At 46.4% G+C, this 27,506-nt stretch overlaps 2 protein-coding genes and 1 long non-coding RNA gene across 47 annotated transcripts in view; 2 read left to right on the forward strand and 1 right to left on the reverse strand.

Moving 5' to 3' along the window:
* Positions 1 to 21,274, reverse strand: part of LOC100123373 (protein bric-a-brac 2) — a 43,930-nt gene extending 22,656 nt beyond the window's left edge. For 2 of the 8 annotated variants that reach the window (XM_031931311.2, XM_031931310.2), the window contains exon 1: positions 64 to 233. In XM_031931311.2, the coding sequence (XP_031787171.1) occupies positions 64 to 92 (29 nt within the window). In that variant the 5' untranslated portion in view covers positions 93 to 233. Of the gene's footprint in view, positions 1 to 63; positions 234 to 12,819; positions 13,032 to 13,109; positions 13,129 to 13,569; positions 13,981 to 17,865; positions 17,997 to 19,730; positions 19,823 to 21,143 lie in introns of those variants that run through there. The other 6 variants (XM_032600544.1, XM_032600545.1, XM_031931312.1 and 3 more) reach the window with 6 other exon arrangements.
* Positions 66 to 19,742, forward strand: LOC100679668. The gene is made up of 8 exons (XR_004227836.1): positions 66 to 80; positions 17,878 to 18,185; positions 18,255 to 18,354; positions 18,460 to 18,561; positions 18,764 to 18,925; positions 19,003 to 19,129; positions 19,210 to 19,283; positions 19,364 to 19,742. It is a non-coding gene; the product is annotated as an uncharacterized LOC100679668 (long non-coding RNA).
* A 56-nt stretch (positions 21,275 to 21,330) lies between the features above and the next one.
* LOC100123363 (longitudinals lacking) overlaps positions 21,331 to 27,506 on the forward strand; it is a 280,984-nt gene continuing 274,808 nt past the window's right edge. For 22 of the 38 annotated variants that reach the window (XR_004227835.2, XR_004345012.1, XM_031931283.2 and 19 more), the window contains exons 1-4: positions 21,362 to 21,496; positions 24,864 to 25,052; positions 26,640 to 27,073; positions 27,150 to 27,387. Coding sequence is in view for 35 of the 38 variants with exons in the window: in XM_031931283.2 (XP_031787143.1) it covers positions 24,879 to 25,052; positions 26,640 to 27,073; positions 27,150 to 27,387 (846 nt within the window). In the remaining 3 variants the exon portion in view is untranslated. Of the gene's footprint in view, positions 21,517 to 22,790; positions 23,026 to 24,863; positions 25,053 to 26,639; positions 27,074 to 27,149; positions 27,388 to 27,506 lie in introns of those variants that run through there. The other 16 variants (XR_004345013.1, XM_032600531.1, XM_032600535.1 and 13 more) reach the window with 6 other exon arrangements.

The raw sequence follows: 27,506 nt of genomic DNA on the forward strand, positions 1-27,506 counted from the left end.
GTGTACGAGTATTATTTTATATATTCGTCGAATAAGGGCGCACGAGCAACGAACGATTCGCACCTGTAGTGAGCTCCCCAGTAAGTCGTCATCAACAAACTCACAAGCACACACACACACACCGTTTTCAACAGCAAAAGAAGAACGAGAACAAGCAGCAGCAGGTCTCTTTCCACCTGTTTCGCGCTTCGGCCTTTATTGGGCTCTATATCTATTCCCCGAGTCTTATGCGCACCGACTGCCTTTTTCGCCGCGTTATCTGCGCCTCGTCGTCCGCGTAGGCGCATACTTTTATCAGGTGCTTAGACGCTCGGCACCGATAACGACCGCAACGTTTTCTTCTCTGTCTCCTCTGCTTCTTCGCTTCGGATTTCCCTTCTCTCTCTCTCTCTCTTACTCGCTCACTCGTGAGATTTTTTCTTCGCTCCGAAATGAGTATACACATCGCAGCTGACGTCAAGCCGCAGTACGTCGCGTCTCTTCCCTTTCTCCCGAATTTCGCGGCGCATCGATCACGTTACACGCGCAGCATCGACGGCTTATCTCCTCGCGTGCAGGCTCTCGATCGTCGGCTTTTTTTCCTTCGCCTCTATAATGGCTCCTTATCATTCGCGTATTACGCGGCCTGTTTATCGGATCCTCCTTTTTACGCGGCTTCGCGCAGCTTATCGACGTCGCGCAGTTTATACGTTATATAGTTCCACACTTTGTATGTTCCTTATCGTCGGTAAGTCGCGCTCGCGACTTTTTCAGCCGTCTCGATTGGTGCATCGCTGCGTGTCTCGTTTAAAAAATCTCACACGCTTATCGGAGCACGATCGACTTCCTTTATTAATACGTTTGGTATAAACAGCCCATTCAGGAGGTATAAGAGACCTCTCTCGGGTCGCAGTCCCTTTCTCTCGTGCGCCAGTTGCTTCATTTTTCCGAAACACATGCACGAGATCACCTACTTACTCCTCCATCGGTAGGTACAGTTACTCGACTCTTGAATTCGCCTTTTCATTATTCCACATCAGCGATAAACGAGAATACAAGCGGCCTCTCTCTGTCTCTCTTAATGAACTCTTAATCGAAAGCGCGACGGGGTTTATTATTCGGATCGTCCGGAAGCTCTCGGGGAATTAAATTATGCCCGCAATATCAATTAACACCTCGAATTTTGTGTGTACCGAAGGAGAACACGATGCAAGCGGTAAATTGGAACGGAGAAACTTTGGAATACCTTCATTCGGACCCTCTTTCGCCTTAATGGTAATCATAACGTACGTCCAGTGGCCTGATTAAGCCGAGTTGCTTGTTTAAACAACAGCAGGCTTTCCCCTTCCTTTCGCACGAAATCCAATCCGACAGGAAAATTCTCCGAACTTTTCCCTTCCCTCGTCTCTCGAGTTTCGATCTCGCACCCCCTCGCTCATCTTTCTCTCCCTTTTCCTCCCCGGAACTCCGCGCGGCGTGTCCTAAGAGAAGAAGAAGAAGCTTCTCTCGCGATTCATCTCAATTTTTCTCCCAGCCTTTTTTTTCAATTCGCCTCTGCGTATGTATCGCAGCGGCAGCAGACGCCCTTCTCTTGCACACCCCTTTTCCCGCTTCTTCTTCCCCTAGCCACTTCTCTCTCTCTCTCTCTCTCTCTCTCTCTCTCTCTCTCTCTCTCTCTCTCTCTCTCTCTCTCTCTCTGCCCCTCTTCGTTCGTAGCTTTTACGTTTCTCCGGCGTTATCGACGTGTTCCTCTACGAGGCTCTGCCTCCGCTGCCGTCTTCTCTCTCTCGTCGGGTATTTCTTTTCAAAGCTCGTCCTGCCTGTGTATAAGCGAACCCCCGGGCTTTTTCATCTCGTTCTCTCTACTCGGCTCTTTCTATTTTAGCGCCGCCGCCGCCTCTGCTTCTTCCTCCTTCGCGTCGCCCTGGAAACTGCAACTTCTGCCATTTTTCCTGCCCTCGAAGAGGAGAGGAACTTTTTACTTGTATCAATGCTCGCGAAGACGAAGATTTTTCTTCGCTGCTTTTTGCCTCCTGTCGCTGACTGTTAGGGCGGAGACATTTGGGCAAGTTTTCTTGCGGCCGACGATTTTTATATATAAATATAGACAAAGTGGACGGGCATGAAGTGAGACTGATGGCGAGTTTGATAAACAACGCGACGGAGGCGGAGAAATGGAGACAAAGTACGGCTCGTGAAACGGAAGGAAAAGTAAGCGACGGTCGTGCAAAGCTCAAAAATTCAATATTCCTATATAGGAGGAGAGATATCCTCGGCGTTAATGGGCGAAGCTCGATATTAAGGAACGTCTTCCTAACAAAGTGAGAGACAGGCATCGACTGTTTCCGACTCGATTTCCCGATCGCGATTGCCGTATACGCTCTCCAGTGAGCAGAAAAGGTTTCGATCGATCCGACAGAGAGAGAAAGAGAGAGAGAGAGAGAGAGAGAGAGTACAAAGAAGAAACTCAAGCTTCGGAGGGGACGATGATGGCTTTTTTTCGGGGTGAGAGAGAAAGAGTGAATCGCATTAAATAAAATGTATGGGGTGTATAAGTGAAGGGTTTGCCGAGGGAGACTTTGTTTTTCCGGCGGAGTGAGCTGTGACACTTTCTCTCTCTCTCTCTCTCTCTCTCTCTCTCTCTCTCTCTCTCTCTCTCTCTCGGTGATAATCCTCGTGGTTTTGGATCAAGTCGCAGGTGTGTGTCTGGATTACCGTATTTGAATAATAACTCGGACTTTGTTCTGAATTTTTGCAAACTTTCCTTTCGATGTGCGGCAAACGATACACCGAAAAATAATAAAACAAAAACGCAGGGAACCTCCTTACCAGCCTCGACTGACCCAAAGACCGCATCTCGCTTACACTCGCCGCGGCACCGATACCTCTCTCTGTCTCTCTCGGCACTGCAGAAAACCCGTAAGACTACAGGCACGTAACGGTACAAGTACACGATTTATCACGGAGGCCGCGGGCGCAAGGTCGAAGGGACTCGTCTCTCGCCTTATACACGTGTATATATATATATATATATATATATATATATATATAGCTGCGCACTGCACTTGATACTCTGCCAGAGCGAGTCGAAAATATGCAATCATCTGTTGCGCTGGGAATCCCCCGATTAAATCCAACAGGGGCGATAAATCAGCGCGTGATTTTTCGCCGGGGGATCTCTCGCTAGCGTTTTCACTCGTCTCTATAGTGCAACGACGCTGAGAGCATAGTTAGAAAAAGATAGAGATAGAGAGAGGCAAAAACGCGCCATCTTTTTCTTCTTCTTTAACGAACGAGCTCGCGAGCGAACGGCGCTCCTTGGCGGCGCCTATTTCTCAAGCGAAACGGGGACACGCGGCTAGCGGAGCGAGAGCTCGTGCGGTGAAGGGAACACACAAGAGAGAGAACATAAGCGTGAGTGGTATAGCGGACGGAGAGAGAGACGCAGAGAGAAAGGAGGATAAAAAGGCGGATTTATTTAATGGGGAGAGTGCGCTCTCGGTAATGCGCTTGTTCTCTCTCTCTCTCTCTCTCTCTCTCTCTTCTCTCCTCCGCTCGCTCGCTGTGTGTGAAACTGTTGCACCGCGGATTTTCATATAAAAGTGTACATGACAAACGAATCCATCGGCCGAAAGCTCGTGCGGCGATAAATCACATTCGCTTAAAAACAGGCAAAGTCGCTCAACAATGTCGCTTGGAAAGTCCTCGCTTTACTTATGCATCTACTGCAGCGGCAACGGCGTAAAAGGAAAGTATTTTCATTAAGGCAAAAAGCATTTACACGGATTGTAATGCTCTCGGTGCTTTTTTTATATAGACGTATACGCTCCGCGAAGGCTCCTATCGAAGAAGGAAATGAAGAAAGGAGGACGAGAAAAAGAAAGCGACCGAGTTGCTGCTCCGAGGAGGCGACTGAGAGAGGGAAGAAAAGATCCGGTCGAAGGAGAGAAAGAGAAATAAATAATCAGCACAATAAAGTGGAAGAGAGAGGGGAGAAGACGCATTAATTCAAACGGAAGCGAGAAGGAGTGCACTGACGAGCGCAAGTTCTTTCAATTAAAAGATAGAAGACGCACGGGGCGGAGAGAGAGAGAGAAAGAGAGAGAGAGAGAGAGAGAGAGAGAGAGAGAGAGAGAGAGGTGACTCGGCGAGCGGGGCCGTTATTAATTGGATCATTTTTACTCCCCTAAAAAGACGTCGTCGGCCGACTCGCTAAAGCGTTCGCAGGTCGAAAAGCAGCGAGCTTTTAGAAGCTACTTTATCGACGAGTGTGATTTTCGCCTAATTATTTCGCAAACCTGCGTAACGTTTCGTTAAAATGAAGAAAATGGAAAAATCATTCTGCCCGAAGTAGCGCGAGAGAAATTGATATCCCTCTCTCTCTCGCCGGCGTTATGCTCTCTCTCTCTCTCTCTCTCTCTCTCTCTCTCTCTCTCTCTCACGTGTACACGCAATATATACCTGCATTCGTTCCTTTCTCTTGTGTACAGCTCTCCGAAACGACGAGAGACGGAACTGGCGCACACGGCGACGAGGGAAAAGAAAGCGAGGGAACCTGAGAAAACCCGCTGCATTTTTCGCGCACGGCTGATGGAGGATGGAAATTTCAGGAGTTTATACGGTGTCGTGTTAAACGTTCGAATGTTTTAACTCGTATAGAGTGATGTGTTAATACGAAGGACGGATCAGAGTGACTTGGTGAAGACGTCATTGGCGAAAAGAGTCGAAGGGAGAAATAATCGGAATTCCAATCCATTGACGATAGAGTAAACACACTCTCGCGTATATCTACCCTATTTATGTTCGGTTTGAAGTCAAAAAAAAAGAAAAACATTAAAATTCTATTCGACTCATGCATAAGGAATGTGATCCCAAACTTAGTTTACCAAAAGCTCGATTTACCCAATTTTCTAAAAGATCCAACACAAACACACATCACTCGAGCCCGACTTTCCATTTCACATCAGCGCGCATTTTCGCATCGCGAGCACAAGAGGCAAAGAAGATAGCCATACACACAAACACAGAGAGCGCGGGAAAGTCCGTCGATTTCGCGCGCCGCGTGTCATTGGCTGCAGCGGCAACACTTTCTACTCTCCTCTCTTTCTCTCTCTCTCTCATACTCCTTTTTTCCGCGCCGTCCATAACACCGACGAGCTGCATCGCGAGAAGAGAAATTCCTTTCTCTCGGCCGCGTTTTCACCGCGTTTTCGCGCATCGCCTCTGCTTTTCTCGCTCCGCGATAGATAGATAGAGCCGCGCGCGCTGTTTAATGGCCTATGGGAAAAGCGAAAGCGAGAATTCGAAATTGCGCTTATAACGGAGAGAGAGCGAGGAAAATTCCCCGGACGTTGTAATACGTATAAGAAGGAATGAGGAGGAGGAGGGAGATAAAGCAAAAAAAATGGCTAGCTATAACAGAAACTATCTCGTTTCCTTCTCCCCTGCTCTCTCTCTCTCTCTCTCTCTCTCTCTCTCTCTCTCTCTCTCTCTCTCTCTCTCTCTCTCTCTCTCTCTCTCTCTCTCTCTCTCTCTCTCTCTCTCTCTCTCTCTCTCTCTCTCTCTCTCTCTCTCTCTCTCTCTCTCTCTCCCTTTTCTTCCCCTTCCTGCGCCTCGGCTTTCTCTTCTAGATGTGTGTATACATGTATATGTACGCGGAGCCTGGCTGCGCCCCATCTCCCTCGTTTTCGCTCTTTTCCGCTGCTTTATTTTTCATTCCGTCTTCTTGCCCCGCGCGCACACGTACACACACATATTTCCGTCGTTTCGTAATTTTTCTTTTTCGCTTCTCTTTCCCTCAGTGTACACTTTGCGTGTGTCCTTGCTCGGAACGGCTACATTTTTCACCCCGGTCTAATGGAAAATTGCGTTTTCAGAATTCTCGCTTCAGAAAGCCGCGCGCTTTACGACCTATACGCATGAAAATAGATTGAAGTTGCAGCTCACTCTGAGGATTACACACGCGCGTTCATATTTCGAGATCAATTTTAAACTCGTCGTGAATATTCCATATCTCTTCCAAAAGCGAAAGCTTCGAGCCGTGAAATTTTCGCGTTTCTCATATACACACACCCTCTGCCCGGAACACACGGAGCTTGCGCGCAAGCTCGCCCCTGCGTAGCGAGAAAAAAAGCTCCGCGGCACGCTTTTGGCCGACGCGATCTCCGCGAGCAAGGTCGCACGTGGACGTCGTCGTACGCACGCGAGGAGGGAGTCACCCCCCACCACGAGCTTTTTCTCTCTCTCATGCTATACGGCGCGCGCACGTGCCGACGAGGACAACTGTGTGTGTGTGTGTGCTACCGCAGGTGTGCGTTGTTTGTACGCGGGTTTTTTGAATTCGCTCAAAGCTCGCCTGGAAATAAGGAGAAATTTTTTTTTATATACACACACACTGTATAGCTGTACGATACGCATAAAGTTCCTCGAGCGAAAAAAGCTTTTAACCACTCGCGCGCGCGCGTGGGAAAGATCAAAGGGATACTGCGCGAGTTTGCAGCGCGTTCCAGTTTTGAGCTTGCTCGCGGGGGCGGCTGTAATTTGTTTAAAATTTTCGAAAAGCCTGCGCAACATTTTCCGCTTATAATACGTAGGTATTCCCCTCTTTCTCGGGCATAATACACACGCCTTTGTTTCACGGCGCGCGCGCGGGAGAGAGAGAGAGAGAGACTTTTCTCCCTCGAAAAGTAGTTCGCCCTCCGCGCCCGTAACCTTTTTTACTCTCGCTCTTTCTCTCGCTCCTCTCGGCGTCTGCAATTTCTCTCGCGTTTACTCATTTTCTCGCTCCGCCTATATCTGTACGTATATGTATATAGCAAAAAGCTTCTCCCTCTCTTCCCTTATCTCTCTCTCTCTCTCTCTCTCTCTCTCTCTCTCTCTCTCTCTCTCTCTCTCGAGTTTCTCATTGTCTGAAACGGCCATCTGTCCCCGGCCTTTTTCATCCTCCTCCTCCTCCACCTCCGCTTTCATCCCTTCGCTCACAAAGCGCTTCTCTCTTTCGCTCGCTCCTTCCACCCTTTCGTCCGAGGACGAAGACGACGAGGCTTCCCTCTATACTACGCCGTACTCCCCTGTATTTTCGCTCTCTCTCTCTCTCTCTCTCTCCTCGGCGCGCCCTTCGCCGTCATACTCCTTTTTCATTTCTTCTCCGCCGACGCTCGTAATTCGCCTTTTTCTTATGTACGGGCCCGGACGCGCAGACGTGTATACCTATATAGACGCAAGGCTGGAGAGTGGGAGGGTATATGCTTTTTCCCGCGCGCCGGAGAGATATCTTGCCTGTGTAGGGAAACTCGAGCCGCTCCGGATCCTGTCTTTCTTTCTTTCTCTCCTTCTCTTTCATCTTTTTCGCCGCAGCGCTTTCTTAATGTATTTATACGAGTATACGCGGCTCTCCCGATGTGTACAAGCGAAAAGCTCCTTCTTTATCTTTGTGGCCGATGAAAAATCGCAGAGGCGAAATCGTCGCTCGTTTAATGCTGATTAGATGAAGAAAAAGACGAGGCTCGTTCAGCTGTGAAGCTATATCTTCTGCGACTTTCTCCTCGTCCCGAAAAAAGAAGCTTCTCAAACGTAGAGAGAGAGAGAGAGAGAGAGAGAGAGAGAGAGAGAGAGAGAGAGAGAAAGAGAGGCTGAAACAATGAAGACATAAATAAAAAGATAAAAACGCGGCGAAAATAGTCCAGCGAGCTGCTAGATGCAAAAGAGCATAAAAGAGCCGCTATGCTGTAGAGAGACAGAGCCGAAAAAAGAGAAGAACGTCGACGACAAAGGCGAGCCGAGTCAAAGCGCGGATGGTCCGCGAGCGAGGATCAATGGGTCGCGCTGCTTTTGGCGCGAAATTCGAATCGCGTGCGCTTGCGTCGATCCTCGTGCAGTGCGTATACAAGAATGTGTTCAGAGCCACGATTGCGCGCTATCATAACTGCGAGAGACGGCTTTATCGGCTCGTAGTGTGTTGCATGATGAAATAGTCGATTATGTTTAGTAATGTGCGATATTGTGACTGAATAAGAATAGGACGGAGATACGCTCAATTTAGATTCGAGTGAAGTGAAAAAAGAGTTTATACGGTCCCTTTCAATCTGCAAAACGCTTGTGTACGTCATACATATAATTTTCCTAAATCCTATACTCTCTGCTGAACGTCGCGTATAATATTAATAATATACACAAAAGCCCGACCCACATTTTCAATAACAATAAACCAGCGCGTCGACCCCGTCGACGTATATATATTCTTCCCTCCGCGGGTTCTTTCATTCCGTACACCCTCGAAGAGAGAAGTTGAGTAAAAACAGCGGATTTTCGCGACTTTACTGCAAAATCGATGCTCCGCTGGCTATATAAAGAGAAAGGAAGCTTCTCTCCGCGTATACACACTGAAAGAGATGTCGAGAGCATCTATTTTTGCGCAAAAAGGTTTTCGGCTTTGGCTTCGTTTAAACAAAAAGAAGAAGAAGAAGAAGACGATAATACGTAGGTTGCAATGTACAACCGTACATCTACGCACACTTTCTCCCTCGCACTAATACGTCCCGATCACTTTAACCATCATCTATACACACACACAGACACACTCGCTCAATGCCGCTGACGCATCTCTCTCTCTCTCTCTCTCTCTCTCTCTCTCTCTCTATCGCGGTTTTCTATTCCTCTACACACACATCTAAACGAGAGAGAGTCTATACTCGTTTTCCTTCGTCCGCTTTGTCTAGCTCTTTCCCCTTCTCAGCTCTCGTCCGGATACAGCCAGTGGAAGAGGGGACGAGAATATATTTTTCGCCCGTGTACATACTATACCGATTACCCATTTTCTGGTAAAAATTCACGAAGAAGCACCTCGGCATCTCTGGCAAAAATACAATTGCGCTAAAAATGGCAACGTTGCCAGAGAGTGAGGAGAAGGAGAAGAAGAACGAGAGATAGCGGAGAGAGAGACGCGAAGGAGAAGACGGATCGAAATCGTGCGAGGGTGGCGGCTGCTGCTGCTGCTTCTCGAGAGTGTAGAGACAGGATGTCGGGGTGAGAGAGAAGGATAACCGCGTTAAGAAGACGGGAGGAAATTTCGCGTGTGTACACCTACAGCGAGATAGAGAGACAGCTCGTCAAAGGACGTTATAAATTTGTATTTTTAATTTTCCAACAAAATTGACCCAATTTCGCGGGGTCGTTCACCTAAGCGCGCGATTTAAAATCCGATATCCTGCGCGAGCGAAGCTCTCTGAATTAAACATCGCTCGGAGTCTAGCTTAGATGAAGGATAGGACGAAAATACACACACGAGGAGCGGAGAGTGACAGCGCTGCGGAATCGAGCGGGGAAACGCACGCGCGATAAAAAGGGAGAGAGGATAAGAGGCAAAGTTCAGCTCGCTCGAGCTGACTCAGAGGACGAGAGAGGGAAGAGAAGGGGCTTAAGAGAGAAGTATTATGACTGCATGCATATGTGCGAGCGCGTGTAATAAAGTGCGAGCGTGTGTGTAGACTGCCGGTAGAGATTTTCGTGGGATTGTGTAAAATTTTCGCGCTCGCGCGCGACCTTCCTTTCACATTTTCTCGACGCGGCGTATACAGCGTTATGAGCCCGAGGAGAAGAAGAAGTGAGGGACGGCGAAGTGGAGAGGAATGCGCAGATGCAAAGCGTAAGATAAAAGAGGCGAAATGAGGACAAAGAGAAAATGACAAAGGCGCGGGTAGTGGGGGATTGAAGATTCGATTGGAAAGGATGGCTGAGAGAGGAGAGAGAGAGAGGGGCTTCTCTTTTCCTTTTACTATACGCTCCCTCCTACGAGCTCTTTTTATTTCCCGGCGCTTTTCCGTCTCGCTCCCACGCACGTGCGTCTCTCTCTCTCGACCCTTCCTACGTTTCTTTATACTTGTAGCTATATCTACACACACGGAGTAGAGAGAGATATATAGCGAGAGAGAGAGAGAGAGAGAGAGTCTCGCTTGGCTTGGCATACAGAGCCTTTTCCCTCGACGGCTCCTTTTACACTCGCGCACTCACACACGTGCGAGATCTTTCATATCTATAACGGTGTATTCCTCTCCTCCATCTCTCGTCCTCCTTTGCGCCCGTCTGTCCGCCTCGTCCTTCTCTCGTAGTCGCTGCGACGATGTTTCTTTTTTCCCTCCGTCTGTCCATCCGTCTTTCTCTTCTCTCTCTCTCTCTCTCTCTCTCTCTCTCTCTCTCTCTCTCTCTCTCTCTCTCTCTCTCTCTCTCTTCGCCGTAGATTTTTTTCCTTTCCTTTCGTTCCAGAAATTTCGTTACTTCTCTCCACTTCAGGCCCACTTGTGTGCGAGCTTCGCGCAAAACCGTCCAATTAGGAAACTTCGCCCCGAGAAGAGCCTCGACTTCAAAGCTTTTGCGATTTTTCATTCCAAAAGCATGAGCATTTATAGAAAGCCGCTGGAAGTATCGCAAACGAGCTGGACGCGCGCGAACGTATAAGTGTGCACGTATCCACGCGGGTGAACGGGAAAATGTCTTTTTGAAATGTTTTCTAGGTCGCGCGCGCGCGATCGCCTCTCTCTCTCTCTCTCTCTCTCTCTCTCTCGTAACCCAGTGCGTCTCAAGTTCAGGCATAGCGGGATAAATGGATTTCCCTGTGTGTGTGTAAGAACATTTTTCAAAATTTGTGGAGAAAGGAGACCGCGAAGGAAAAAGTCCGACGCGTGAAAGACGAGAGAAGGGTAAAATTGCAAAGGATCTTCTGGGTGCATGACTTTGAAGCCGCTGCAGCGAAGCGCGTATGTGCATCGGGGGCTACGGCCGAGGCATATAACCTAGATTCGCAGGCAGTCGAGACCTGCTTTCTAGCCAGCATTTCTCTTTATCACCGCGAGCTGCTGCTACCCAGGTGAACCGTCGGAACGTCATTGTGAGGAGGTAGAGAGAGAATTAAAGAGACGCATCGGACGCTTCTTTTCGGAGGGTTTCTCTTAGCGAATTTCCAATTTTAATCGAGCTTATGATCCATGCACGCGAGAAAACCACTTGTCGCGTCGGCCGTAAGCGCGGGATACGAGATAGAGCGAAGAGACTAACGCTAACGAGTTCGCTCGTTCCGTAGCACGTGCGCGCGATGTCGGAGAGAGAAAAACGATCGCGGCCTCGATTCGCGCGCAAAAAATCCGAGACGCAACGATTAGCTCTTCTCTGACTCGTTTCTCAGAAATTAATCATCTGTCTCTCGTTGAATCATATTCGACAATAAGCTGAGGAGATAAATATAGAAGGACCAGAATTTTCACGGCTCGTCTCTCTCGCCAAATCCCCATCGATCAATCCCGCACTGTAGCAGCCTGCCTATAGAGAAAGAGACGGAAAAAAGGTGGGGATAGAGCGAGATGCAGCGGGACGATTTCGAAAGGCGCGATGCGCTCCTCTCCGTGTTTCTTCTGTCGGTCGTCCAAGTGAGTGAGAGAGAGAGAGAGAGAGAGAGAGAGAGAGAGAGACGCTGGAGAACCCGGTTTCCGGTCGTGGCCCACTTTCCGGTTCCGCTATTCGCTCCCAAGAGAGCTATACCGTTGCCCGATTTTCGTCAATGACTTCGTCAGAGCCTCAATTATTACCCGAGGTGTATTAGCGATTTGCGCGAATTAGGCAGACGACGCGATCGCTTTAAGATACTGTAAACAATTCGAGCTCTGCCTCTCATACCCACTCTTGTACGCGATTCAATTTAAAGTCGTGAAATCCAAAAGCTCGCCGGTGTATGAGGGGGGGAAAAACCATTTCCCAGTGAACGAGCTGAGAGGAAAATTGGATTTCGCGTGGAGTCATCTCAAAGAAGGAAAGAAGACGAGCTCGCGCGAGCGACTATGACGTCAATCTGACGTAACGGAAAAACGTAGATTTTTACCCGACCGTAATGCTGATAACGAGCTGTGCATCGAGTGATCAGAGGGTAAAAGCGACAGGTCGTTGCGTTTGTTTTCTCCCGTTTAATAAATCGTTCGACGTACAACGTGGAAAGTGGCGTCTGATTTCAGCTTATTAATTCACGAAACGAGCCATGCAGTTCCGCTTATTGATTCCAGAGTATAATCGATACGAAGCGAATATTAGCTGCGATAACAACGACGATACTGCTGCGCTCATGCAATTCGATTTTTCGAGCAAAACAGCGATTGCCCCCCTCAACGCTTGGAAAAAAGTGTACTACTGTCTGCAACATATACATGACAGAATTGCAGTATTTATCGTGCATGCGAATATATACGTGTATGTATATCTCCGGTCTTCCGTGCAAAACGAAGAGGAGAAGTAAAAAAGCCGGCTTCTCCGCGGGGCTAGACGTAAAGGTGGAAAGGAGCGATAGCAGCAGCGTCATGTCTCCGTTCTTCCGTCTCTGAATTTCCCCGATGTATACACAATAAAAGCGCGACGAGAAAAGTTATATGAAAGATGCGCACATATTATAAGGAGAAACTCTACTCGCGCGTAGAATCATTTTCAAAAAGCCCGCGCTGACGGGACGCGTTCGAGGGAAAAAGCTCCGGCGTGTAATCAAAATCAAGCTGAAAGCCTTCGTTTTTTTATAAAAAAAAAACGTGTACGTGGAAAACGAGGTCAACCGTTCGCGCAACAACGCGCTTCGCAACGCGAACTCGCCACTTAAAAAAATGAAGTGGCGCATATCGCATACATATACGTAAACGGCGTTTGATATTGAGAGAATTTTTTTTCATCCTTAGGACAGGAGCTCGCAATTACTGGCTTCGCTTATTGAAATTTCACTTGCGGTGTGTATACGAGCATCAGGCAAATACATACATACGCTTCTACAATCGAAACAGCAAGATTAAGAGAACAAAAAATTTGACTTTTCCGTACCTCACCATGTTGTGCGCGGTCTCGGGACTCGGCGCAGTCTCGTTATCCTCGAGGAGTCCCGTTTTATCAGCTTATTTATTAAGAACACCGCGAAATTCCGCCTCCGCGCGCGAGGCGCCTCTTTAGCGCCGTGCCGGCTGATGCTGCTGAAGCTTCTGCCGATGTTCCATAGAAAGTCGGGGTAAACGTCTGGGAGAGCTGCTGCTGGATATCTGTCGGGAAAAAAAGAGGAGAGCGGTGTGTAATACCAGGGCGAAGCTTGGGACGAGCTTTTTCTCCAAATGAATTACATCTACGAATTTTTGTGTTGCCAGCGGTGAGGTTCTTAAATAGCCGTAACCTGGTGCTATGAAGCCAGTGAATGGCCTGGTCACGTGACGTTTTTATTTACTCTAGCTTTCGCGCGCGCGGCGAGCTTTTTTTCAATCGATTTCTATTATTCTCCTCTCCGCGTCGTCTGCGACTATCGTTTCGCGAGTGTGTGTGTGCGTGTGTGTATGTGTGTGTCGTCAAGCAGTTCAGTGAATGAAATCCAACGGACCGAGACACTTACAAAAGCTCTACACACAACGACAGAGAGACAGAAGCAGATAGCTGCGCATCGACACTGACCGCGAGAAAGCACAGACATCCAGCCGTAGCAACACAAAAACAAGCAAATGTACAACCAAAATTACCTCCCGTCTAAACATGACACGAGTATAATAATAGAGAAGAGGAACCTACGCACACGCAGACACACACACTCACCAAAGTTTCGCAAGGATGTACGGCGACGTGTCTATCTTGAGTCCAGTGCGCGTACGAGCGATCGCAAACGTCTCCTCTCTCTCTCTCTCCTCCTCGATCTCTATCTCTCAGCAGTGAAAAGCACAATAATCTCACTGCAATTGCAATACAAAACACTCACTCGAGTTTTCACACAGGAATAAACAAGCAATGTCCGTCACTACGTCATCGGAAACTACACTGCACTGTATACGGTACTACACACAATAACGTGAACGAATTAATGTACAGTCACCGGTTTAGAACGTAAGTATATACCGACGAGTATTTTTTTCTTTCGAAAGAAACGCGCGTGCAGCAGCAGCGACTGCGCTCGACGACGTGCTGGCGCGGACGGTGGCGCGAAGCGATTAAGCGATTTTGTTGTGGACCCCGATATTCTCCGCGCGCTCTCTTCCTGCGCCGTCGCTTTCCACCGACTCCCTCGTCTCTCTTCGCCCCCACTACTCTCTCAGCTGTACGTTCTCTCTCTCTCTCTCTCTCTCTCTCTCTCTCTCCCTTCTCCTGCTCTCTTTCTCGCTTGTACGCGAGAATCAGAGCGCGCGCGCGCGAGAGAGAGAGAGAGAGAGCTGCTCCATCTTCCCTCTCTCTTTGGATCCTTTTCGTGTGTGTCTAGTCTCTCTCTCTCTCTCTCTCTCTCTCTTTCTCTCTCTCTCTCTCTCTCTCTTTCTTCTCGCAGTGTCTCTCGCTTTGACCTACAAAGGTGCCGTTAGCTTTGTCATTGTCGCACCTTCCCCGCTCTTTCTTCTTCGTCGTCGTCTTCTTCGTCTTCTCTCTACGCGCTTGTGTATACTTCTTTCGCTCGACGGAGGAGAAGGATAATAAACGAGGACTGATGCTTCCTTTCCTCTCTCCTCTCTCTCTCTTCCAGACCCGAGTGTGCATAGAAAAAACGGCCTGGCTATTTTCCGCTCCTTTTCAAAACGAGGCTTTAATTATAGCGTCGAGCGGTTTAAAATTCGCGCGCGAAAGCTCATCAGCTGATCCAGTAGAGATGAGACATGGCGTATGCGTTAAATATGCTAATCGAGCAGCGGAGGCGTGTACGGTAAAAAGTTGCTTTTCGAGCCGCGCAGTCCATTAATCAGATGGATCGGTTAGGGTGTATAAACACGTAACGGGACGCTCGGCGTTTTTCCCCTGCTTATACACTCGATACGGTAATTAGTTGTCGGAATTGGTAGAGAAGAATATATACTCACAATATATGATTCGCGGTTTTCGGTTTTTCAGAAGGAGATTCGAAACCGCACGACATGACTCGGAGAAATTTAATAAACTACGGATCATCGTCGAGTCAAGTAGCCGATAGAAAGTAGCATCTCAGCGTGTCTTACTTAGGCTGTTACTACTGAGATCGTCAGGATGTAACATGCGTAACTTTTCTCCCTCGAGAGACGAGCAAATACTTTAGCTGCGTCCGTTGTTTATCACGAATAATTTGTAAAGCACATGTCGCACACGAATTTATATAAACTTTTTTATACGCCGGACAAGCCGACTGCTGCAAATTTTAAAATAAAACTTTTCAAATGAGAAAGAGAGGCGAAATGCAGAAAGATAAAAATATACGGAGAAGACCGCAAAGTTCAAAACAAAGTAAAGAGCGGCGCTGGTCTCTGCTTAATTTTTGTAAAAACGAGAGGGGGGTAAAATTTATGTCGAAAAAAATACACGCAGAGAGAATTTAAGTAAACGAGAAAGAGAGAACGAGAAGACCGTAGTTTACGTTTGAGAAGGAGAGAGAGCGTGCAATCCAGAAAAAGGGCACGACCGAGACAGAAAATTCATTTTTCTGTATCCGAGCAGCGCACGAGCGAGAGATATAACGAAGAAGATAAAAAAAGGATGTAAAAAAGGGAGACGCACACGCACAGGCACGAAGATGATGAAAAAAATGTATTCCGCGTATAGGAGAGGAGAGAGAGAAAAAGTCAAAGAGGATAACGAACGAAAAAGATAAAGAAGATGAGGCCGAGTGAAAAATCACGAGAGTAACAAAGAATTCATGTATTTCATTAGGGAGAAACAGAACGAGAGAAAAAGAGGAGAACGGAAATAGTGGACGAAGTGCGTAGCGAGTCGAAAATGTAAAATAAAAAATCGCCGTAGAAAAAAATGTAAGTCAGAAGAATAATTATTTCTGCTCTTTGCACAGGCTTTTCGCGCAAATATAGAACGGCGAAAAAGTCGCGTTTCTGCGCGTGCGTCGCTGATACAATTATAATGTCGTTTTATACGGAATTTGCGAATAACTAATTTGTAATTGCGATTTCTGCACTGCTTTGTCAATTCGGAGTAGAAAGAACGTTTCACTGATTCTAAAATAACTTCTTCGTTCTCAGTCGATTGTACGCATAGCTTTCTACAAAAGGAGCAGACACGCCGTGAAGAAAATAGTACGGCTAATTAGCCAACCAATTAGCCAAATTCATCGGTTGCTCACAAGGATCTTCGAACGATAAACGCATATAAATTTTCCTCTCGTTTCTATAATATGCTCAACGATATAAAAGGTACGATCATATACGCGCTCTGATTAACAAAAGCGTCAAGTTTACATCTAGACGCATAGTCAATATCTTTTCTCTCAAAAGACAACAACCTTCGAATGATACAGACTCTCAGTTCGTTCAAGACAAGGTGATAGCGGCCGTGATAATCCTTCGCGTGTGCAATCAATCTCCTCTCGGTAGAATATTAACAGTCAACTCGTTATTTATTACGATTCCTCAGCATCTCGCATCTGAATCTATCTCTACTCGGCAGAAAACAGCTTCAAAGCTCGAATTCGCGTACATTACAACATTTTCAACATTATAATATCCTTTTGCGCGCAACAAAGGCTCGCGCGAGAGCTCGGAGAAAAGGACGCAGCTGACGTCAACTGCAAAAATCATAAGACAAAAAGACATTAGAGAGAGAGAGAGAGAGAGAGAGAGAGAGAGAGAGAGAGAGAGAGAGAGAGAGAAGGAACGTCCAGGCACAAAGTGAAAGAGAAGCATTTCTCCCTCGCGAGGAGAGAAAGATAAGAAGAGCCGCGGGGGAGTCGAGGAAGAACATCCCCTCCGAGAGAGGGAGAGAGACAGAACCACCCCAGCAGACGCCATGTTCGGAAAAGGGGGGAGAGAAAGAGACGACCCTTTCCGCCTCCCCTTCGCTTCCTTGCCTCGAGAGCTTTCTTCGCGTATTTCCTTCTCCTCCGCTCGCGTTTTTTCCCTTCTTCGCTCCTTCTCTCTCTCTCTCTCTCTCTCTCTCTCTCTCTCTCTCTCTCTCTCTCTCTCTCTCTCCTCCCTCTCTTTCATTTCGCCCGGTTAAACTCGCTCTCTCTCCTCCGAGCTTCTTTTTGTGTCCGTCTTTCCCTTCTTTCTTTCGACTCGCTCTCCGGACGCTCGCGAGCGGACTGATCCTTTGTTCGATTTTTCCTCTTTTTACTCCGTGCCTTTCTTTCTTTCTTTCTTCGGATGCTCGGAGAGCGTTAGGAAACTTCTTTCTTTCTTTCTTTCTTTCTGCTTGCGAGCCTCTTTTTTCTTCGACTTCTCTTTCTCCGTCCCTACGTCCTCCTTCGATTCGCTGCTCTCTCGGGGAGCTATAACGTTCTGTTTTTCGCTCTGCCAATTTATTCTTGTATTTTTATGCTTCGTCTGCTTCTTCTTCTTCTTCTTTACTGCGTGCGTTTCTTTATCGCGCGTGATCCTCTTTTTTCGCTCTCTCGTTCTTCCATCGCCTCTGCGCTCTCGCTTCGGATTGGATTAGCAATAACAAGCAGAGTCGAGTCATTCATTTACAATGTCTAGCCGGGAGTGCGTGAGTAGCTTTTTCGCCGCGTCGAGGTCTTCTTTCGCGTGATTCAACGCGACTGTGACCTTTTTTTATATACGACGATGATAATGATGATGATGATGATTGGAAGGAATCGACTTTTCTCGAGAGATGCTTCTTAGGTCTGTAGAGTTGGATTATAGGCTTACAGCTATAACTTTTCATTTGACACAATATTCCGTTTCATCCATGAGCATTGCGTGTTTTCATTTTCGATATTTGAGGGCAAAGTTTCGCGACCTTTACATTTTCTCAAAATTTTCCAATACGTTTCAATGGTTTTTCGATACTCGGTGGAATCGTCGTAAAACCTCCAACAATATTGTAAAATTGGATGTTATCAATTTTATTAAGCGATAAGGAATATTCTAGTCTACTTCGTGAATTAAAAAGAACTTTTATCGACTATAAATGAGAATGAAATTCAAATCTTACCGCTTCTTGTAGCTCCGATTATTTCAACCAATCCCGTCAAAGCATCTTCCATCTCTCTCCCGCACGTTAGCAGCTGATGGTGTGTTGCTTGATGTCCTCATTTCTGTCAATATTTACATGGCAACCAGCACCTAGAAAATTGTTGACTTTAGTATTTTCATTCAAAAACATGAATAAAATAAGAAGCCTCTTGCAAGAGGACAATATGGAAACTAGGAGAAATATATTGGTCGTTCAAGAGGTTTGCTCGGAGCAAATCGGAAAAGGAAGTAGGAGCAGAATGGAGGCAGTACGCTGATGCAGGTTATGTTTGGGAGAAGGTAGGTTTGCTTTCCACAAGTTTTTATATATTTTGAGAATGTGCTCTAAAATTGAAATTTGATTTACAGAAATTTGATTACTTGATGAACTAATCAATATGTCTATCAACTCACCAAGTGATCTTACATGAAGAAGAAGTCGCTTATAACGATGAATTAGGAAAGATACGTAAGTATTTTTAAAAATTAGTTTACCACTTTAATTAGGAATAGTATCGCTTATTAAATTAGAACAAATGAAAGTAAATGCTGTTTGACCAATTTCGTTTTGCAGGCCTGTTTCAAATGAGCAACAATTTTCTGAATTTGATGACAATGCAAAATGATTAAAAGATGAGGAGCTACAAGCAAATATCATCAATACTTTGTTCTAAAGGTAAATTAAATTGAACTGTTGATAGAATCCTGTATTTCATATTATTTAATAGGACTAACAATAAGAAAGTTGTATCATGACATAAGTTTATAAATGAAAAAGATTTTCTTTGCATAGAACATTTTAGATCTATATCAGTTTCTATCATAAAATACGAGTAAAAAAATTTTAATCCAAAACTAACTCATCTTATTGTACACAGGGATGATTCAGCTAACAAAAAACAGAAGTGAAGGATTTTTCTACTGGAACTCTAGCTACTTTACGCATATCACACGTATCAACATCACTTGAGATGGATAAGAATGAAGATGGAATAAATATTTTATGATATTTTCATGATCCGCCATGAAATATCGCAATTGTATGTACACAAAAATAGTAAAATTAGATATTTATCAAAAGCTATATGATTCAAATAATGAAATGTTTTTTTTACAGAATTACTTGAATGGATTTTATTAATGGAATTTTGGTCCCAACATAAAACTAAGTTACTATACAAATTTAAACAAATAAACCTGGGCGTAGATTCTTGCTGTGTACTGTGCACCAAACAAAATCATAAGTGAGTGCTGCTAAATTTTGTACATATTAGTGGTAATTAAAAAAATTAATTTAATAAAAAGTTGTATTTTCACTGCACAGGTAAACCAAAAAGAATTTCACAACAAGTAAATAAGCAGAGATGTTTTAAAATAAGACTAAGTAAGGAGACAATGGTAAATTCACATATTCAATCTAGAATAACTACAAAATCATAGCCATTTAGTCTGTTTCTTACAATATTATCTGTGTTTAGGAAGATGCTGCTAATAATTTGGAAGAACTTTTGTGTTCATGAACTACAAGAATAGAACTACCTGTACTCAAACATCATCATTTTCAGAATGCAGTAAAAAAAAAACACAAAAGCTTTTTGAAGAACAATTGGAAAATAATAAAGTTTCTTTAAATGTACAAAGTAATGCTCTAAGTTACAAATGCTATAGAAACTATATCATTTTAAAAGTATACATATAAGCTTGCTTTTCTACTCAAAAGTATGCAAAAGTCATAGATCATGCATAGTGCAATATTTAATCAAATAATTCACAAATTATGAATGAGAATAGTTTTTTACGCAATATGACGTATCGAACAGTTGATTAAATAAGCAATAAACTTACTTAAAAAGAAAACACAGCTGGTTGGAGTACTTGGTACACAAATGACATATTCCTTGTTTTAAAGAACTGCAATACTATATTGTCTTGTCTTCCTAAAACATCATGCATTGAATTTTAAGATAATTGTATAATGGTATAATGTACAAAATTATAAACATTGCTTTTATTTACTATAACTATACAAGTTTTCAATTAGTTAGTTTTATACTTTTTTGATTCTTCGATAAGCATTGTTTTAGACAATCCTTTAAGTTTTTTGTGGAGAAGTAAATCTGTATACATCAATTTCATTCAACATTCGATTTTTTATTTTACAATAAACACAATCTAAAAAATTGTTTCACGTAAAACAAATTTCCACAAGTCAATGCTTATTTTTATTTAGTGCATAATTTATTTTTAACTGAAAAAAAGCAACGACAAAGCAACAAAATTTAACAAATAAAAATTCAAAAAACGCTCTAGCTACAAAAATCATCAAGCCAAGCGAATTTTTTCGCCATCATTTCGCAGTCCCCCAAGCACGTTTTTTCGATCCCTCTTTTCCTGTACTCCCTCATGAACAGCCATCAACGCTCCCTTTCGCGAAGCATAACAGCCATTGGATTCAGCACTTAGCAAGCCATGCAACATATGGGGCCACGTCGAGTCTCAACGGCGTATGTCTAGCATGTGTGTAATATATAAAATACGACACACACCGTACAAGTCGTCGTTCGAAATCGTTTTTCCTCAGCGAAACTCGCTGCTTTTGCGCGTTTTCGCAGAAAAATATTCATATTAGCCATAGCGCACAGACTCGGCCGGAGAGTCACATGTAAAACGCGTTACATGAAAATATGAAATATGTTGCAGCGAGAGAGCATAGGGAAGCCATTTTCCAAGCTGTACATACACCCGACGAGAGGAGGCATAGCACATTTCCCACCTGCGGTGGAGGGACGCTTTCGCGAAATGTAAAACAAGCCGCGTGACTACGACGTTAACCAACGTTCTATCGGCGTGTTTTCCCTCTATTTTTCTTCTTCATAGCCCTAAAGAGGAAATTCCTCGAGATTTCCCTAATAAAAAACATTTGCGTGTAGCAATTTTCGGACATAGAAAAACTGCGTCGAAAGTGCAACGCATTTACCTACACGTGCTATAAAGGCGGCCGTAAAAATATCAATTTCCCCATAACACCGCTGGAGAGAGAGAGAGAAAATTCTGTTTCACGGCGCGCCAGTATAAAAGCACACAAAGCCGAGCAAAAAAGCGTAAAAGCAACGGGGGAAGCCATAATCCTTCCGTGAATCGATCGCCCTACCTCAGTCCCGTACTCCTCGACCCTCTACCCTCTGTCTCCCTAAAATCTCATCTCCACCCACGATTCTCACCTTCTCACCGCAAAACAACTGAACAACGCATACTTACCGGTATCTGCGAAGCGTCGACCGAAATTTTTTCGACGATCCATCGACTTTACGCGAGTGGTATAAAAAAGTCCAAAGGGCTGACATCGCGGTACGGCCCTGTCAGGACGCCAGAACTTTCCTCAGCCGGTTGCGCAGTGGTCTACTGCGCAGGAGAGCCAAGCGCCCGGGCTGTTGCCGCCGCGGCGAGTCGTCCCGACTCCCGATCGTTAGGCTCATTGCGCAAAGAAGAGCCGAGGCGAGAGGACGCGGCCGAGAGAAGTCACTGAAGAGACGAGAGACCTGTGCCGACGCGCAGTTCTTCCCCCCTCCCCAAGGATCCGTCGATACTGTGATACTGAAGACTGTGCCAAGGTGAGCACTCGTATTATTTGGTAATTAAAATTAATATTTCTCATACATTTTCGCGAAGAAAACCTTCTCGCCTCGACTTGGCGAGTATAGTACGTGATCAGTGCGGTTATCTCGCGAAAACGTCGAGCGAACGTTGGCTCGAAGTGATTTATCAGACGATTCTGAGTGAAAACGCGATGTTTTTCGTACGCTCGCGAAAGGCAAAAAGTCGACTAACGGGGCTTTTCCATTTTCGCACGGTTCGCGAGCTTTTCGCCATTTTGCCTCGCCAAGTCGGCAGGCGCCGCCATTACCGCGACTCGACTCTCGCAACGCCGGCTATCGACGCGCCGGTTTTCCCGACTCTTGCGTTTACCTTGCTCTGCTATATACTGCGCACACATACACGTTATTTATGCGTGTACGAATCTCTTGAATTACGACGCCCCCGTCAACGTGGTGAGATGATGATGCTTCGACGCCGCTTTGTTGTTGTTACGTAATGTCTCTCGCGGAGTATTGTTGTTTTTTTCTTCTTCCGCGAGTATACAGTACAGTCGGACTTTGTGGAAAAAAAAAACGAGAGACGAGACGCGCACGTTGACGCGAAGTTTTTTTCTCGTCGTCTCGGAAGGGGAAGGTACCGGCGCGACACGACACAAAGGAGCCCTTTATTCTTTGTGTGTATGGTAGAATTCGAGCGCGTGTATAGTATATCGTATACGGATGAATAGACTTCGTTGAATTACATTTCGAGGCCACGCGAGTATTTGAATTTCTACATGCGCCAGTGAGCGGCCGCCCGCTCGAGCAATATTTTATAAACAAACAGAGTTTGACAGTCTCGATTTTCCGATCCGTCTCTTGATCCGAAATTCTCATGTATTTTCGCGAGATAATTGTCGTGACTCGATCGTTCATAAAATGCTTATCGACCCTGTAATAATTACAGAAGATAATCACCGAAAGTTTCCCTCCCAACAATAAAAATCCGTTCTAGCAACGTTCGCTAATTGAAATATTTCGAGTCGACCCGAAATTTACGACGCGTCATAAACGAACGGCATTCTGCGATAGCCTCTCCGAACCCCCATAAAGCACGCCTCGCTTAGAGTTCCCCGAAAGGCAGCAAGAGGTTTCCTTCTCGCCACCATTTTCCTGGCGGTTGCCGCATACTAAATCCTCCGGCGGCGTTGTTCACTCTCTCCCTCCCCTCTTATCTCGTCCTCGTTCCCGACACGCGCGTTTCGGTCGAGGCGCGCGTGCGCGAAAATCACCGGCGGGAAGACGCGACTGCAGCGCCCCCACGCGGTTTAGTTCGTAGCACGATCGACGAGCGCGGAGCGAGGCTGCGCCATTGTTGCGCGAGAGGTGCTGCTGGCGAGAGACAGCGCGGTGAAAGAGAGGGCCGCGTCCAGGCCACAAGTTAGTTTTATTTCGAGGAGCATTTTCACGACGCCCTGGGTTGGTGATCGAGAGGATAGGAAGCTTCTCCGTCGAGGACGCGCGCTGCCTGTGATATTTTCGTACCTTATTAGCGCCGCGCTGAGGTGAGTGACGTTGCGAAAAAAATTTCTGCGTCGCGAGTCGGAACGATTTGTTATTGTTTAAAGTCTGGTTTGCGCGAAAAAAGTGTCGTGTTTTGAGATCGATTGGTCGGAGTGATTGGAAGACTCGCGAACGAAGGACGGGCGTTTCCTCTGCGACCACGCCGCGACGCCACAACGGCCTTATACGTTTTCCTGCTGATAGCTGGCTTCTCCGTGTTCTCGAGTGTGTTCATACTCTTGCGCGATTTAATTGCGACGTTTTCGCAAAAAAATCAGGACGATTCGAGTGTTCCGAAGCCGTCACGGGCCGTGGCATTTTCCGAGGAATTTTCTCGGCGCGGAGCTTCGCCATTTTGTCCGACTCAGGCTTCCAGGGCGGCCATGTTTGTGCCCCGCCGCCGCTGCCGCCTCGCGGCTTCGCTTTTCTAGTCAGCGAGCGTCGCTTTTTCGAAGAGACTTTAAATCTCGTGCGAGTTATTTATTATTGTTTTTTCTCGGCCCTGACGGTTCTTCGGCGCACTTGTGGATCCTTTGTGTTTTTTTATGCTAATGAGAGGGGGGGGGGGTCGGAGGGGGGAAACATGTCGAGGGTAACGCGCACCGGACGAGTCCATGTTTTAATGATGACCTTATTTGAATTTACCAGTTTTCTTAACTGACAATCGACTTCGACTATTTATCGGTTTTTTTAAACATTCTCGGAATATTCGCGGATTTAAAATTTCACGAAAAATCGTTCGCATTCGTCATTCTCGAAAAAAGCCGAATCAACACGTATCTTTGAAAAAAGCCGGTCTACCCACGCACAGCGATCCCCCCCTTCGGACGAGTTCATTATCCAGCGGTTTTCTCTCCCTCGCACGCCGGCGGCGTCTCCGAAATCCGCCGGCCGCTGACGTAATTTTGCGCTGTCGTTGAGATAATAATATAAATAGATTATGCAAGCAGTCCGCGCACCGCGTGCTATGCCGCCGGTGCCCCACCTCGCCCTTTTTTTATTTTGCGACAACGACCCCGCTGCTTCGGTGTACTTATCGATCGCGTCGGTGCTGCCGCCAGAGAAAGGCTTGATTGATTTTCGCAACGTCGTAGAGGGAGGGGAGAGAGAGAGAGAGAGAGAGCGAGAGCGAATTTTAGGAGCTTGTTTTACGAGCGGTTTTTTTTCACTTGATTGGACGTAATTGTGGCTATTATCGCGATCTTGGCTAATCTTGGAGGATATTGCTGATTTGGAAAGATAAAATTGTTTCTAATCGCTTCCGGTAACGTGAAATGTATTGTTTTTTCTTGAAGAGATTTAAAAACTTTAAAATTTGTTGCGTAGAAGAACCAACGCGGGCGTCTCGGTCGGCCATTAGTCAATCGAAAAAGGGTTTTTCGTGCAGCAACAGCGGGCAGCAGCAGTTGCCCCGCTGGCAAACCCGCATTTTGCGGTGTTGCTGCTGCAGCAGCTTCTCTCTCTCCCTCTCGCGTTCTTTCGTCTCGAAACTACCGACGGCGCATGCGCGCGTCGTCCTCCCGCATCATCCCCACTCGCGGCGCTCACGGTTTCTCTCTTCCTCTCCCGCGCGGTTGCGACCGCGGCTTTCCGAAGAGCCAGAACCGGCCAGACACGCACAAAGGGAAAGGCCCGCGACGCGCTTGCATCACTCGGCCATTTTGGAAGCTTCCACGCCGCGCAAGCTTTCTGTGCCGGCGACGCTTCTGTAGTTTCGCGTCGTAATCTCGCGTGGAGAAGAGAAACGCAGACTCGATGTTAGCGATTAGGAGGAGGTAGTCCAGAGAGATTGTTTTCCAAGACTAAAGGTGGACGCGTCCCTTTTTGACTGCTGTTACAGAAGCGAGAGGGAAAGATGGAGGACGACCAGCAGTTCTGCCTTAGGTGGAACAACCACCAGAGCACTATCATACAGAACTTCGACACACTACTCGAGTCCGGCACCCTAGTTGATTGCACGCTGGCGGCGGAGGGGAAGTACCTAAAGGCCCACAAAGTCGTCCTCTCCGCCTGCAGTCCGTACTTTGAGGTGAGTCTATTTTTCTCTACATTTATTTACATCTATATATATTTGGTATAAGAAAAGAAAAAGACGTTTTAGAGCAAGTTCAATTGCCCGTAGTCTTACGAAAATCGCCCAGTGATCGTACAAAAAGTTTGTGTAAAAAAGTAATTCCATGCACGATCACTCTGCGAAAATCGCGAAACCAACTCAATGAGCGTCTAGATATTCGCGTGGTAGCGCGTTCGCAAATTTTTTCGTCTAGCTCAGCTCTCCCAGGAGTGGAGAGACGGATCAATACTCTCCCCCAGTCTTGAGTGTACGCTGCCAGTAAAAAGCGTAAAATTCAGTCTGCTGCAGATTTGCAGTTCCCATTCAATTCAGCACTTTTTGCCATCATTTAAATTCGTGATTTTCGGCTCTTTCTAAATATTCAATTCGGAGCAGCACGCTATGACTCAACGAAAAATTTGGTTCCCCCTTTGAAAGAAAAGAAAGAGAAAAAAATTTGCCGAGAGAAAGGAATAAAGAAATGAAAGACCCAGTCACGCATTAAAAACTCGGTTTCGCGAACAGCCGGCGGCATTCGTTCCCCGTAGTTTCCATTACAATTCTTTGTGTCCGGCTCTCCTCGGTAGTACTTGTCCCCATCTCCCTCTTTCTCGCTCTCGAGTCAGATCAATACCATACCAAATAGAGGAGAGGCAGCAGCTCGCTCGACACAAAATGGCGCAGCGAACGTCCCGCCCAGCCAGACAGAGACGGAGAAAAACAGGCAGGGGGAGCAGCAGCAGCAGCTTCTCCCCACCTTTTCGCGGCTCAGCGTCTGGTTTCCTCTCTCTCTCTCTCTCTCTCTCTCGCTCGCTCGCTCGCTTTACGCCTGATCAATACCCAGGGAAAGCAAGATGGCCGCTCCTTTCCAGGGCACTTGCTCCCCCCTGCCGTTTGCCTGGGATTTTACTGGACTGGAGGAGCGAGAGAGAGAGAGGGGGGACCGACGCGCAAGCCTCGTTTTTCCTTCCTCTCCTTCGCCTCTCCTCTCGCGCTACCACTGCTACTTGAACCTTTTGTAGGACGACGCGGAGAGCTTGGAACGCTTCCACGATGGGATTATATTATATGCGCCGAGAGAGTGCTTTTCCTTTTTTCCCGTGGTTCTTTTTGCTTGATTTACGATTTAGGTTTATTGCTCCGAGTGAGAGAAAGGAGGCGCGCACAGAGTTTTTGTGGTTTGAGGGAGGTAGGAAAATTCAGGTCAGAGAGCTCTGACGAGCAACTGCATTTTTCCGGCTCGCGGTGTTTACTGTTATGAAACGGTGAAAGCTGATGGAAAATTCGGTTTACAGTTTTTCCTCGTTATTATAATGCGGCTGCGCTGAGTTATTTAGGTCTCGATAGATCGATGTACTGAGCAACATCCGAAAAATTCTAGTCTGTGTACTTTGGTTTTAGAGACCTGATAAGATTAGACCTGAACTCGTTCGGTTATCGATTGAAAACCATACGTTCTCGACGCTCATAGAGTTTTATTGACGATGACTTGTAGAGAGAAAAAAACAGCGATAGGCACAAAGGAATAAAGACTAAAATGAAAAAATTTCTTCTCGATTACAGGGTCTCTTGAGCGAACACTACGACAAACACCCTGTGTTCATTCTCAAGGATGTAAAATTCAAAGAACTGAAGGCCATGATGGACTACATGTACAGGGGAGAAGTTAATATCTCCCAGGATCAGCTGACGGCATTGCTGAAGGCTGCCGAGTCACTACAAATCAAGGGCCTGTCGGACAGCAGGACGGACAAGGGGACCGGTAACACCGGCAACACTACGACCGGGGGCAGCAAAGACAACACAAGGCCAGCGAAAACGGCGAGCTCGACGGCCGCCGCATCGGCCTCCGCTGCCGCGGTCGACATTCCACACACGTCTTCCGGTCTTACCATAGAGAAGAACAGCAAAGTTCCTAGGCAGAGTATACAGCAGGTCTCCGTTAGTGATCAGCTAGAGAACTCGGCCAGTCCTCAACTCAGGGGTCACTCATCCAGGTAAAAACTCGTTTTCCTTACAACTGATCGCTTTAATTTCAACATTTGATTTTAATGTCTTTATTTCTGTTTACAGGGAAGGATCACAAAGTCCAACACGTAAAAGAAAGAGGCTGCGAAGGCGAAGTCTCGGTAACGATGACAATTCCATGGAAAACCATGAGGCATCAAACTCCAGCGACGTTAACATGACCGCACCAGCACTCGGTGTCGCGCCTGTTGCAGAAGAGAAAAGCCAAGCCGATCCTGCGGATTCGATCGGCAGGTCAGCCCTCATGCAACAGTTAACGAAACCGGCGGACGAGATGCTACAGGTAAAAATCAAAACATCTTACTCTTCTTCAAAACCAAATGGAAGTATGCATTTGGTGCCAGCGTTCTAAAAGGGTTGGGTGGTCTAACCTTGTCTCTTTCGCTTCGTTGGGAGATCATA

This window comes from Nasonia vitripennis, chromosome 5 (genome assembly GCF_009193385.2).
Source record: "Nasonia vitripennis strain AsymCx chromosome 5, Nvit_psr_1.1, whole genome shotgun sequence".
In the NCBI taxonomy this organism is placed as follows: Eukaryota; Metazoa; Arthropoda; class Insecta; order Hymenoptera; family Pteromalidae; genus Nasonia; species Nasonia vitripennis.